Here is a 12408-nt window from a genome sequence, read left to right as displayed (position 1 = left end):
TGCTGTACGTGCCCTGTGCTTGACCAACGCAGCTTTAAAAGATGAATGTCACGAGCCCTGGGAGAAGGCTGAGACACCGCACTCAGCCCTGCTCCCTGGATTTGAACAAGATGATCCAGAGACCAAGGGTAAAGCTCCTTGGGAAGCAGTTAAGAGTATGGACATGGGACAAGGCCTATCCCTTCTCTCTAGTCCCTAAGGAGAGGCAATGCTGCCTGGGAACTGTGAGGTGTTTGGCTGACATCTCCTCATGGAGTGAGAAGAGAAGGGGCTGCCATAGCAGTGCCTTTCAAACATACAGCTCTTGTTCGAGGTGCAGATTTTGATACAGTGCGTCTGGAGTGAGACCTGAAATGCTGATACTGCCGATTGGTGGGCCAGACCCCACTTTGAGCAGCAAGACAATAAAGGAAGTTCCCCCCACACTCTGATGGCCTTCCAAGGGAAACTGGGCACATTCCACTCATAACCACAGGGGGGCACCCGAGCTTACCAGGTTACTTGAAAGCTGTTTAAACCTGGAGGCCTGAACCCCAGGTATTCCAGATGCCCCCATGCTATCCTTTGCCTGTGGTAGCTGGAGAAGTTCTCCTCATGTGGCTATTCTCTGCAGAAGACAGCGCAGCAGGAGTGTACCATGAGCGACACCCTTCCAGGCCCCTCTCACTTTCCCTGACAGGACTTGTGGGGACCCTGCAGTGGAGGTACTAACCCTAGTCCCTTCTGCCTGGCCACAGGTGAACCCTGTGAGCAAGGACCCCGAAGACAAAGCTCCAAGACACAGCAGAGGGGCAGAGAACTAGAGGCCCTTGGGTTACCCAGCACCAATGATGGGAAGAGCAAACACCATAAAGGAGAGTCCTTTATACGGAGGCACAAGGTGGGCGTGGGGTGCCCCTCCGGCTTCTCTCTGCTTTCACTGGGAGGGGAGGGACAGCCCACACCTCACTTGTGCCGAGATCCTTTCCACTACAACGGTTTCTCTGAGCCTGTGTTAGGAACCATTCAGATCAGAGACCACAGATCCCAGAACTTGGCAACTTTTTGTTACTATTCTCACCAGTGATTAGCGACTAAATCCTTCACACAGAAGGGCTGTGAGCTTGCTTTGGGGGCAAAAAAAGGAAGGAGCAGAAGAGACTGTCTGATTCCTTGGGCAGGCTTAGAGATTAGGTAACCCCCAAATGATGGATAGGTGGGGGCAGCTGCCCAAAGGGCAGCTGTGGGCACACCACAGGAAAGAAGGTATAGAATGGCAGGGAGCTGGCGTGGGCCTGAGACAGAAGGAGGACTGAACAAAGAAATAAGCTAGCAGGGTCATGAAAGATCCCATGCCTGCTGCCCCCACAACAGCGGTTGCTGACTGCAAGGGAGGGGGGACAATACCTGTCTCTTGAGTTGCATTCCTAGTCTTCACCCATTCTCCATTAAGCATATCACTTCTCCCAGCACTAAGTAAAAAGAGAACCCAGCTCTGGAAACTCTCTGAGATGAAGGGCATATAACAGAAATCACAACATTTACTTAACATTGACGTAACACTTCAAATGCTTTATGTTCTCATATAAGCCCCACATGCACCCTAGAATGAGACTGAGATATAAAGAAGTTAATTAACGCAAACATTATTTATTGAGCATCTACTCCGTGCGGAGGCACTAGAGACACAGCATAAACAAGACAGACAGAATCCCTGCTTTTATTGTGGTTACTTTCTAATTGAAGACCCTGACAATGAAAAGAGTAAATATGCAAGTAAATAGTTTTGGACAGTGATCAATGCTGTAAGTATGATAGGAATGAGGTCAGGGGACATCTTTTAATAGAGTGGTAAGAAAGCCTCTCTGAGGAGGTAACACCAGAACTAAGTAGTCAATGACAGGACCAGCCCCGTGACTTAGCGGTTAAGTGCGCGCGCTCCGCTACTGGCGGCCAGGGTTCGGATCCCGGGCGTGCACCGACGCACCGCTTCTCTGGCCATGCTGAGGCCGTGTCCCACATACAGCAACTAGAAGGATGTGCAACTATGACATACAACTATCTACTGGGGCTTTGGGGGGAAAAAAAGGAGGAGGATTGGCGGTGGATGTTAGCTCAGAGCCGGTCTTCCTCAGCAAAAAGAGGAGGATTAGCATGGATGTTAGCTCAGGGCTGATCTTCCTCACAAAAAAAAAAAAAAAGAAGTCAATGACAGTAGGGAACCAGCCACTTAAAGATCTGAAGGAAAAACATACCAAGCAGAAGTTACTTCAAGTGCAAAGGCCCTGAGGTAGGACTACCCTGGATGCAAGGAACTCCAAGAAGGCCAGAATGACCAGAGCATTGTGAGCAAGAGGAGGCATAGTAGAGAAGAGGTCAGATGACATGGCCCCTCGGGCCAAAGCAAGATTTGGAATGTATTCTAAATGCAATGGGAGGCCACTTAAGGATTTTTAAGCAGGGGCATAAATGATCTGATTTATGATTTTTAAAAGAATGTTCTGCAGCTGTATGGAGAATAGATTATCAAAGGGCAAGAGAGGAAGCAGGGAAACTAGTTAGGAATCTATTACCAGAGCCCAGGAGAAACGTGATGGTTGCTTGAACCAGGGTGTTAGCTGTTGATTGGATGTGGGGGACTGTTGAGACACTAGGAATCAAGATAACTCCTGGGTTTTTAGTTTGAGCAACTGGGTAACTGGTGGTACCATTTACTGAGAAGGGGAACATGTAGAGAGACACAAGTGTGGGGAGGAGGACTGGTGGGGAGTAGATCTGGGCCTGGCCCACAGGGAGCCATTACCTCTACCCAATCAGACAAGTAGGGAATTACTGCCATGCAACTCTGACTCCAAGAATCTACCACTGTAGCTGCTATGCCAGTCAGAAAGCCCCTGACCCACCATCCCTGCTTGGTACCCTCAGGGAGCTAAAGACTGGACACTGGAAGGTTGTTGGAAAAAACTAACAAAACGAAACCAAGAAAACCACAACATCTCCAGGGCTGGGCTTGCAGAAGCAACAGTCAAAGGCTTCTGCCTCACTTCTGCCTCCAAAATCCTCTCTGACTGAACGGAACTGGCAGGGCTGAACTTGCATACAAAAACCTAGCTGCAAGGAAGTCTGGGTAATGTAGTTTTTAGGTGTCCTACGTCCGCAAACCAGGAAGACACCCTAGGAGGGCAGAGGTTGAAATGAATGCTGAGCACCAGTCCACTCCATCCATAACAGAAAGTGTGTATGTAATTCACTACCATTTCATTTCCATCGCACGTGGTAGCACGCAGTCAATACAAACTTCAAACAACCAATACTCTCAGAATCAGCTAAAATTTAATCTGGGGGCTTTGACTGGAAGTCGGAATAGAATCCAATGGAAAACAGGAACCAGCATTATCTAACACCGGTAATTCCTAGTGGGAACGACGGAAATTGGCCTCAGCAGACAGGGACTGACCTAATCTGACCCAGAGGAATGGCTTTCCCACTCAGACTGAGCCCAGGACCCTAAAACCCCTTTACTTCCTCCCACCACGACCACCTCTCCCAGAATCTGACCCCTCTCAGGAGGCAGCCTCGAGTACTGGTTAAGATAGCGATGTATTTGGGAAGATTGGAACTGTGCCTTCTGCATGTTCCCATCATCACCACTATTTGGCGGCTATTTCCATGAACGTTTACGGAGGAGAAAAGGACAAACATGAAAACAAGGAGTCACTATTTGGGTTGCTGGTAAAACCCAGGATCAGAGAACTATGGCCCTTGTCCACTGGAGGGGAAAGCTGGAAAGACACAAACATCAATCCGGCGGCCGGCGGCAGCGTATTGGAAAGTAAAGAATAATGCCAGCATCCTCAGTGGGGGTCATCGGTGGCGGGCGCATCGGAAGGTCCCTTGGGCGTGTGGTGCTACAGCAGTTCTGTGGCGGCGGGTGGGCGGGGGAGGGGGTGTCCAGGGGCCAGTGGAAAGGAGGACACTCGGGGAGAGACGACTCCACCAGGTGCGGGGCTCTGGGCGGGGACAGGTCCCGGTCCCCATCCGGGAGCCCTCCCCACGCCGACGAGCAAAAGGCAGCGCCAGCGGCCGCCGCAGCGCCCGCCGCCCGCCGGCCCGAGCGCGCGGCCCCTTTAAAACCCATGTAAACAAAGCTTTGTTCCCCCGACCCCCCTCCGCGCTCCCCGGCCCGCTCCTTCCTCCGCCCCGCGCGTCTCCGGCCGCTGACGTTGCCCGCGCCCTTACGCCGTCCCGGCGGCGCTGCGCATTCTCCAAGCGCGGCGCCAGCCGCCGGGGCCTGCGCAGCCGAGCAGCCCTACGCCGCGAGCGCAGCGCGACGAACCCCCAGCGCGCAGGCGCAGCGGCGACGGCGGCGGCGGCGGCGGCGGCGGCCCCGGCCGAGGTGCGCGCTGGGGGGGAGGGGGGCCGGCGAGGAGCATGAATGGAGCAAAATGGCGGATCATGTGCAGGTGAGAGGGCCGCGAGGGAGGGGGCTGCCGCGGAGAGTGGGGAGTGGGGGGCGCACGCGGCCCAGGGGCCTCGAGCCGGCTCGGGGCTCGCCAGGCCCGCGCCGCCGCCGCTCGGGGCTCCGGGGCCGCCGCCCGGCCCGGGACTCCGGGCCTTTCCCGCTTCGGGCCGGGGGCCTCGTCCATCCTTCCCACCCGGCGCACGCCTCTCGCTGGGGCTGGAGGTGCCGGGCCCCGCGGTCCGGCGCGCACGGCCCCGTCGCTCCTCAGCCCCTGCCTTCCCGCCGGAGGGAGGCCTCCGCGAGTCCTCAGTGCCCCGGGCGGGGAAGGGGGGACCCGAGCCGAGTGTGTCCCGAGGGGACTTCCCCTTTACCCTGCCAGCCCTAAACACGTAACAAAAAGGGAGCCCACGCCGATACACCTCGCGCTCACGAGTCTTTCCCGCCGCCTCGCTCTTCACGCCCCCGAATGCAGGAGATCCCCCTCCGGCCTCCTTCCCTCCCACGGATGCGCCCTTCACTCCCACATCCCTAATCCACAGCCTGCAGGGCCGAGCTGCCCGGGTCTCCAAAATGGGTGCCTAGGCCTGGGCCCGCCCCCCCTTCGGTCCCCCCTGTCCACGGTGAAGGAGTTGAGCGCCGACACCGCCTATGAAACGCGGGGTGGAGGGGGGTGTGTCTGAAATGAGAGATGCAACGTTGGGTGCAGGCGTCGCTCTGAAGGGTCTTGATCCGTCTCCAGAGCTGCCCCGGCCTGCTTTGGGCCCAGGCCACTTTTCCTCAGAGCCATGGCATGGCTCTAGGAGGGGATAGCCCATACCAAACCTAATAGTGGCTGGAGGGGTGCAGAGTTATTTCTTGCAAACTCGATTAAGGTTTCGATCTCTGTGTCTTAGATCTGATATTTTTATGAGAGTTATTGATACAAATCTGTTGTCAGAAACCTTGGGATTTTCTAGGTAACCGTACAAGTTTTGTGTTGTGGGAAGTAAAAAGTACAGAGCATAAGAAGTGTCGCCTTATTTTACATACTATATAGTATTCCTCAAGTAAAAAGAATGATGTTATGCCTAATATAATGTCTACGACAAGCTGGAGTGGTGTGCCTTTTCCCAGTTTTTTGGGGGAGAGAAGGGACTAAATAAATTTTCAGGCCAGGGATCAGTAGAGTAGATCTTTGGAGTGTGAGGGACCAGTTATCAGGACAATTATATCAAAAATTGTAACTACAGATAGGGGACCACAAGATTTGTGTTTTAAAGCCAGTATCGTGGCCTCATTCACAAGTAGCAGTAAAACTTGATAAAGGTGATAGTATAGCACCTTGAGTTTTATAGCAGCCATTTCTAAGAAGCATGAAGGATTTTATGTGATTTTTAAAGAATTTTTCCATCCTAAAAGAGTAGGTAGGCAAGAATTACTTTTGTCATTTTTTTAAAGGAACAAATCAAAGCACAGAACTGATAAGAGATTTACTTAAGGTAAGGCTAAGTGGACCAAAGGCTTTTTGACTTGGGGTTCAGTGTTCTTAACTACTGGGGAAAAAATAGTGTCCATGAGCATTCCAGAAGATGGTTTGAATTGATAGCCTTTCTGAATGATGCTTTGGGAAGCAGAGGAAGTCACTGTGCATTTTTGAATGTATATCTGTTCTGTCTCCTGTAAAGGAGTGACCCTTAATGTGATCTCTCCCAGATTTTGAACCCAAAATGTTGTCATTCCTCACCAGAGGAAAGTCAAGATGCTTCAAAGCAATCATCATAGCATTTTTGGCTCAAAAGAGGGTTTACCTTATTTTTGTAAGGTGATGTTTTTCTCCCACCCGCCCACCAAGAAATAAAAATCTATCAAAGTTAGAATTTATTGATTTTTCAAAACAAAGAGGAGTATGCGTGTGTGTGTGTGAGAGGAGATCAGCCCTGTGTTAACATCTGCCAATCCTCCTCTGTTTTTGCTGAGGAAGACTGGCCCTGGGCTAACATCCATGCCCATCTTCCTCCACTTTATATGGGACGCCACCACAGCATGGCTTGCCAAGCAGTGCGTCGGTACGCACCTGGGATCTGAACCAGCGAACCCTAGGAGCGGAGCACGTGCACTTGACCGCTTGCGCCACCGGGCTTGCCCCTTATTTTACTTTTAAGAGTTGTAGTATGTAATTAGTGGTGTTTATATTAATAGAATAAGTTTGTGAAGGAACTTTTTTCTCTTTAGTTGGAATGGGGTACATTGCTTTTCTTTGTTGGACCACTAAATTACTTTTAGTATGGATACTCACAGACGTTAACATGGTACTTTATTGTAGCAGAAAACCTTTCCAAGAACGATGTGTCCCCCTCCCCTATGGAATGACTAAATAAATGAAAGGATTAACAAACCTGAAGTGCGTTGAGGGGGAGTACTTTTTTCATAACTGTTAGAGCATAAAGTTTAAAAAGGAGTCTATTAAAGATTCAAGACAGTGATTATTTATTTGAAAGTTTCATACGTAGTACTAAATAGTTGTCATGTGTGTCTCGTACTTTTCTGAACCACCAGGGTGAGCAGTTTTTTTTTTTATTGACACTAAGCAAGTGTCATGATTCTCAGGTTGAAGTCCTGAGCATTTTTTCTGATATATATTTTATGGAAGATTTAAGTGTCACAAAACTTCAATAACAGAAAAATTATAATACTGGATTTGTCTTCTAACTCTGTTGATGTCATAGTCAAGCCTCTTTAGAATAGTGGCTGTAAGTAGCTCCTTGTTGTGATGGGTCTCTCATTCTTGGTCTTAGATGACCTTATCTAATGCCTACCATTGGGAGCAGTGGTTACAGAGCATTGCCTATAAAAATAAAAAAATCAAGCTCATTTGTATTTATCTTTAGTTGCCTTTCCTTGCCTTTTTTTTTTTTTTAATATCTAAAGTGAGGTGAGACAATGAGGATTTAATATCTTCACTTGCTGATTAGTTGTTGCAAACAGATGACAGTTCTTAGTGTACAGTGGCAATGAAAAAGATTAAGAAGGATCAGATGTTAGCTTTAATAGTGCTAGCTGGTGTTCAGGATCTTCAGAGGAAAAGGAAAGAATATATAATACTATAAATATATATTAAATACATAATATATAAGTATATGTAAATATATTAAATATATAATAATTATAATGTAAATAATATAACTGAAGGATAATTCTGGGGTTTTGTTGGATTTATTATGTTGTTATGCTGGGCCTTATACAGATCTTAAAGTATTATTTACTAGGCTCTGCATTATTTCTATGTAATAACAGAAAATACTATTTTCAAATAGTCATCTTTTGTTTTAAATTTAAGGTGCAGTAATTAAATATTGACCACCAGTGTAACTCTAGGGAGTCATGAAGAATTACAACTGGCAGGTTAAAATTTAACAGAGTACGAAAAGGTTAGCCTGATTATAGCAAAATTAATAGATGTCTTTTCAGTTTTTAAAAATATGCAAGGAAATGATAGTAGTTATTGGTAGTCCATTTTGAGAAGGGAGTTCTGTACAACTGTTAAGAATTTTAAATGGAAAAAAACAGTAACTTTTGTAACTTTTTTTCAGTTAAACTAATACCATAATGCTTAGTGTGTGCAAGGCCCTTTGCTGTGCTGGGCACTGCAGAGGACTCCGTGTTGAAAGACCCTGCTGAAGGCTCAAATTCTGGTACTCTCTTTGGGCAGCTTCAGAAGTACAGACAGATCGAAGAACTAATACATTGATTTCAAAACATGCTACATTTGTGTTGGATGAAACTGGAATAGCTACATCCCCCCATCTACCTCTTTTGTAGGTTTATACAAATATGACTGTATTTTAAAAGAACACATTTATATTTACTTGATAACTCTGACTTTAGTATATTTCCTGTGAGAAAACCTTCAGAAAAATTAAAGGATGTGTATATGCATGTGGTATCATTCAGACACTTATGCAATGAAACACAAAAACATGGTACTGTAATGGAATCTCTAATTTAGATGGAGGTAGGAGAGAGAAGCATTGAGAAGATCCCTCTTCTGTATCTTACAGGGAAATTAACTTCCATTTGATCCAGCAATCATGTTCATAATCACCAGCTGTATTTTCTTTTTTCTTGGTTGAGTTTTGAGAGCAATATTGTACTACAGCTTTTCGAGAAGAGAAAGTTGCCAGTTTAAACCAATAAGCTAATGTCTCTGCAGGTATAGCTATTGAGGCTTTTTTGCTCACTTCAATAAATGTAAGGAAGGGAGTGTTTAGAAGCTGCATCATTTTTTTAAAACACCAAACGTGTTATCTCGCAGGATTTCTCAGAGTCAGGAATCTGGGAGTGACTTACCTAGACGGTTCTAGTGCAGACTCTTTCATTCACAGTCACTGTGAGCTGGGGCTGCCGTCAGTCTCGGCTTGACTGAGGATGGAGATTCTGCTTCCAGGCTTACTCACATGGTCATTGGCAAGCCTCAGTTAGTTACTTGTAGGTTGTTGGACTGAGGGCCTCAGTGCCTCTGTGACATTGTCCAGAGGTTTCAGATCTTCACCACATGGGCCTCTCCTAGTACTTAATTTTTAAGGACTTCTTTTTTACGTTACACGTGATGTCTGCTTTGTAAAACTGACCCATCTTTTTACTGATTTGTGTTTTTTTTAAGTCTCTTATTGAAATATACTTTCAGACAGATACAAGAATCATGTGTTCAGCATGATGAATTTTCACAAAGTGAACACTCTTTTGTAACCAGCATCCAAATCCACAATATTATCAGTGCCTCAAAAATCCCTCTAATGTCCCCCTCAACAACTACCCATATATCCTTCCTCGTAAGGGTAACTACTATCCTGTCATTTGATTTTTAAATATGCTTTTACAAGTCAAGCTGAGGAAGGCCTACCTGTGAGAGCTTGAACTTCAAAGCCAGGGGGAGAAGCAGTGTAGAGCAGTGGTTCTTCAGGTTTTAGGGGAGTTTGTTTGGTTTTTGTTTTTTTTTTTCAGAATGTGATGGAAGCTTTGTGCTCTCCAGGGAGGAAAAGTGTGCCTACACAAAAATTTGCCTACAATTTCAAGCCATTCATGAACTTCAGAACTAGAGTTTAAAGATATATTCCTTTTTAGATGAAAATGCTCACTACATTTTATTGAGAAACTGATTTACAGATGTCTCTTTTGACATACGTGAAAGGCTAGTTCGGGGTTGCAGTATGTGTTCCTGGGGGGTTATGCGGACTGAATTTTTAAATATTGAATTCTTGAGGATGATTAATAGCAACTATTACGCATCTACTAATGTCTTGTTTTTAGTGCTATGCAGACACGTGGAAGGAGGTATAAGATGTGATGTCCCATTTTCAGGGACCTTGCGTTTTAATTGGGGAGATAATAGCAAGCCTGGGTTATTGAGTTGTGAATTTGTAATGAGACTATGGTTTTGTCAACATGTCCCTGAATGAGAGGGCTATTACTCCTGTTACCTTTTTCCCCATTCCAGTACATCTGAGTTCAAGCCTCACATTTATACTGACTCACTACAGCAGGGAGTTCTCAATTGAATGAGATTGGTACCCAGGGGGCATATCAAAATCTTGGGGAAAGAAGAGGAATTGTCAAAAACTGGGTCCTAACTATGTCTGATGTTTGCATTCCTGGCTGTTCACCCTCTTCATACACGTGAGCACGCACACAAAGACATACACACACACACGCACGCACGCAAGCACTCACCCAGTACCATAAATGGAAAGGATGTGTTTGAAAGAAGGCAGAATTGGAAACTTCATGCCAGCATTTCTTGGACTTTGCTGCTTGTCAATTTACATGATCTTGTTTAATGCTCACGGTGACTCTATAAGGCAGGTATTATTGAGATAATAGTAATGGAATTTTCCTTGAAATAGGCTGTTGAAAGGTCCTGGTGTCTCTGGAAGACTGGAGAACTGTTGGAAGATTTAGGTGATGATTGTGGTGGTGGTTATTGTAAAACTTACTGGCATGGGACCTTGGTTGGGGGTAGGGGAAAGGGAGATACCAACATTTATCCATCATCTGTTAGCCAGGCACCATGCTAAGCCCTTTTATATGTATCATGCCATTTAATTGGGCAACTCATTTAGTCTCTTTGAGCCTAGATTAGGTGATCTGTTAAGTCCCTTATACTTCCAGCATTCTGGCTGGGATTTCCAGTTGTCATCTTTACCACTCTCCCAAATAAACCACTGTGTTCTCAATTCATATGTATGTTATCGTACATCTTCCTAAAAATATTTGTGCTCATACTAATATTTCCATTTCATCTCTCTAAGTGTGCCTTCCTCTCCCCACCTCCCAATTTCTTAAACTTCCAGAGTTTTCTTTTAGGATCTAATAATCTGTAGCACTTCTCACAAATTGAGCTCTGTTATGCCCCAAATAATAAGTAAAGAGGTCTCTTATTTGGACAGTAAGCAGTGAAAGAAATTTCTTATGGGACAAGAAACTGACATTGTTAGAGGTTGATGCTGGTAGACTGAAAAATGATTCTCACTTAAAAGTCCCTGGAAAATAATCAAAATACTTTCCTATAAATACCTCTGAGAACAATTAGATTAATGAAATATCCTTTGTGCTACTTCAGAAAGTTGTGATCTTATAGCTGTGGTGGCCTTTTAATTTTTAAGTGTATGAACTTGTGTTGGACACAAATGCTGAGCTCATTTGTACTTTGATAGGAAATTATGATATTTGAAGTGTGTCTCAGAAAGAATTGAGAATTATGCTGGACATTTGCCCTAAAGTTTGAGTCTACTGTATGGTTAAAAGGGGTGTATTTAAGGATAGAGAAAGGAAAAGCAGGGTTTTTTTAAAGATTTTTTTCTCAATTCATTCACCTCCACTGACTCCTAAGTTTTGGTGTTTTATTTCTCTCTCTGAAAAGGACATAGTCTCAAGTCAAGCATGAAATTTAATTTAACGTGAGGAACCTATAACGTATAGTTTACCTGGAAAAGAATCTGGGAAGCCAGATGTGTATTTCATGTATCTGTACTTGATTGAAAAAAATTCATGCTTGTTTTGCCCAATATATAGCCACAAATTATTTAGAATATTATTTGTTTTGTGTGAGTGGACGATTTTTTTTTTCATGGTCAGCTTGCATTGACCCATTTGAGGAATCCTTGTAAGGTCTTCAAAAACTGGTTTCGGGCATGCCCAAGACTTTAAAAGAATAATTAAAACTTATTGGAAAATGGGACCTGTTTTCCCTTACTCTTAATATTTTGAACTGGTAATGTTCCATAGCTGAGCAAGTTTCTTCAAGCCTTCATAAGACTTATAACAAAATGTTTTTAAACAAATTTAACCTGAGCAACAGGGTATATTTAAAATAAGGACATTATCTCAAAGTGTTACAAATGAAAACTTGTTATAATGTAAAGGATTATTTACTAATTCTTGGAATTGTACATTTTAGTCTAACTTAAAATCCACGTTCCAAATAGGGAGATCAGAATATTGTGAACAGGAAGTTTCAATTCACAGAATTCCTAAAACTTGTCTATTCAAAGCTCTTTGATTTGGGTTACTATTACTGTGCCCTAGAGGTCCCAGAGGCACATTTCCCATCAGCAGAGATGGTGTGAGACATCACACTAACTTCTTATCTGTCCCTCCCTTACCCATCTCCTCAAATTTAAACAGCACTTGCTTCAGTTCATGGAGATTACTGTGGGTACTTCTGATGCCAATGGAATCAAGTCTTTCTTTAAATCATCTTTAGGTGTACAGTAAATTGCACCCATCTAAAGCATACAGTTTGACAAGTATACATCTGTGACTCCACCTCTATCAAAATACAGAACGTTTCCTCCTAACTCTGTAGTCTTATTCCCTTAGCCCTCAGCCCCAGGCAACCTTGATGTGCTTTCTGTCACTATAAATTAGCTTGCATTTCCTGGAATTTTATGTAATGAACTTACTGTGTAGTCTTTTGTTTTTGACTTCTTTCA

The 12408-nt window shown here is 44.9% G+C and overlaps 1 protein-coding gene across 2 annotated transcripts in view; it reads left to right on the top strand.

Annotated features, from left to right (window-relative positions):
• The first annotated feature begins 4281 nt into the window (after nucleotides 1-4281).
• The window catches only part of XPO7 (exportin 7), a 94509-nt gene continuing 86382 nt past the window's right edge, over nucleotides 4282-12408 (top strand). For both annotated transcript variants that reach the window (XM_058550581.1, XM_058550580.1), the window contains exon 1: nucleotides 4282-4442. In XM_058550581.1, the coding sequence (XP_058406564.1) occupies nucleotides 4425-4442 (18 nt within the window). In that variant the 5' untranslated portion in view covers nucleotides 4282-4424. The remainder of the gene's footprint in view (nucleotides 4443-12408) is intronic.

The sequence above is a fragment of the Diceros bicornis genome, chromosome 11 (genome assembly GCF_020826845.1).
Source record: "Diceros bicornis minor isolate mBicDic1 chromosome 11, mDicBic1.mat.cur, whole genome shotgun sequence".
Classification (NCBI taxonomy): domain Eukaryota; kingdom Metazoa; phylum Chordata; class Mammalia; order Perissodactyla; family Rhinocerotidae; genus Diceros; species Diceros bicornis.
The sequence above is the reverse complement of the archived record's forward strand: the minus strand, read 5'-3'. Positions and strand labels throughout refer to the sequence as shown.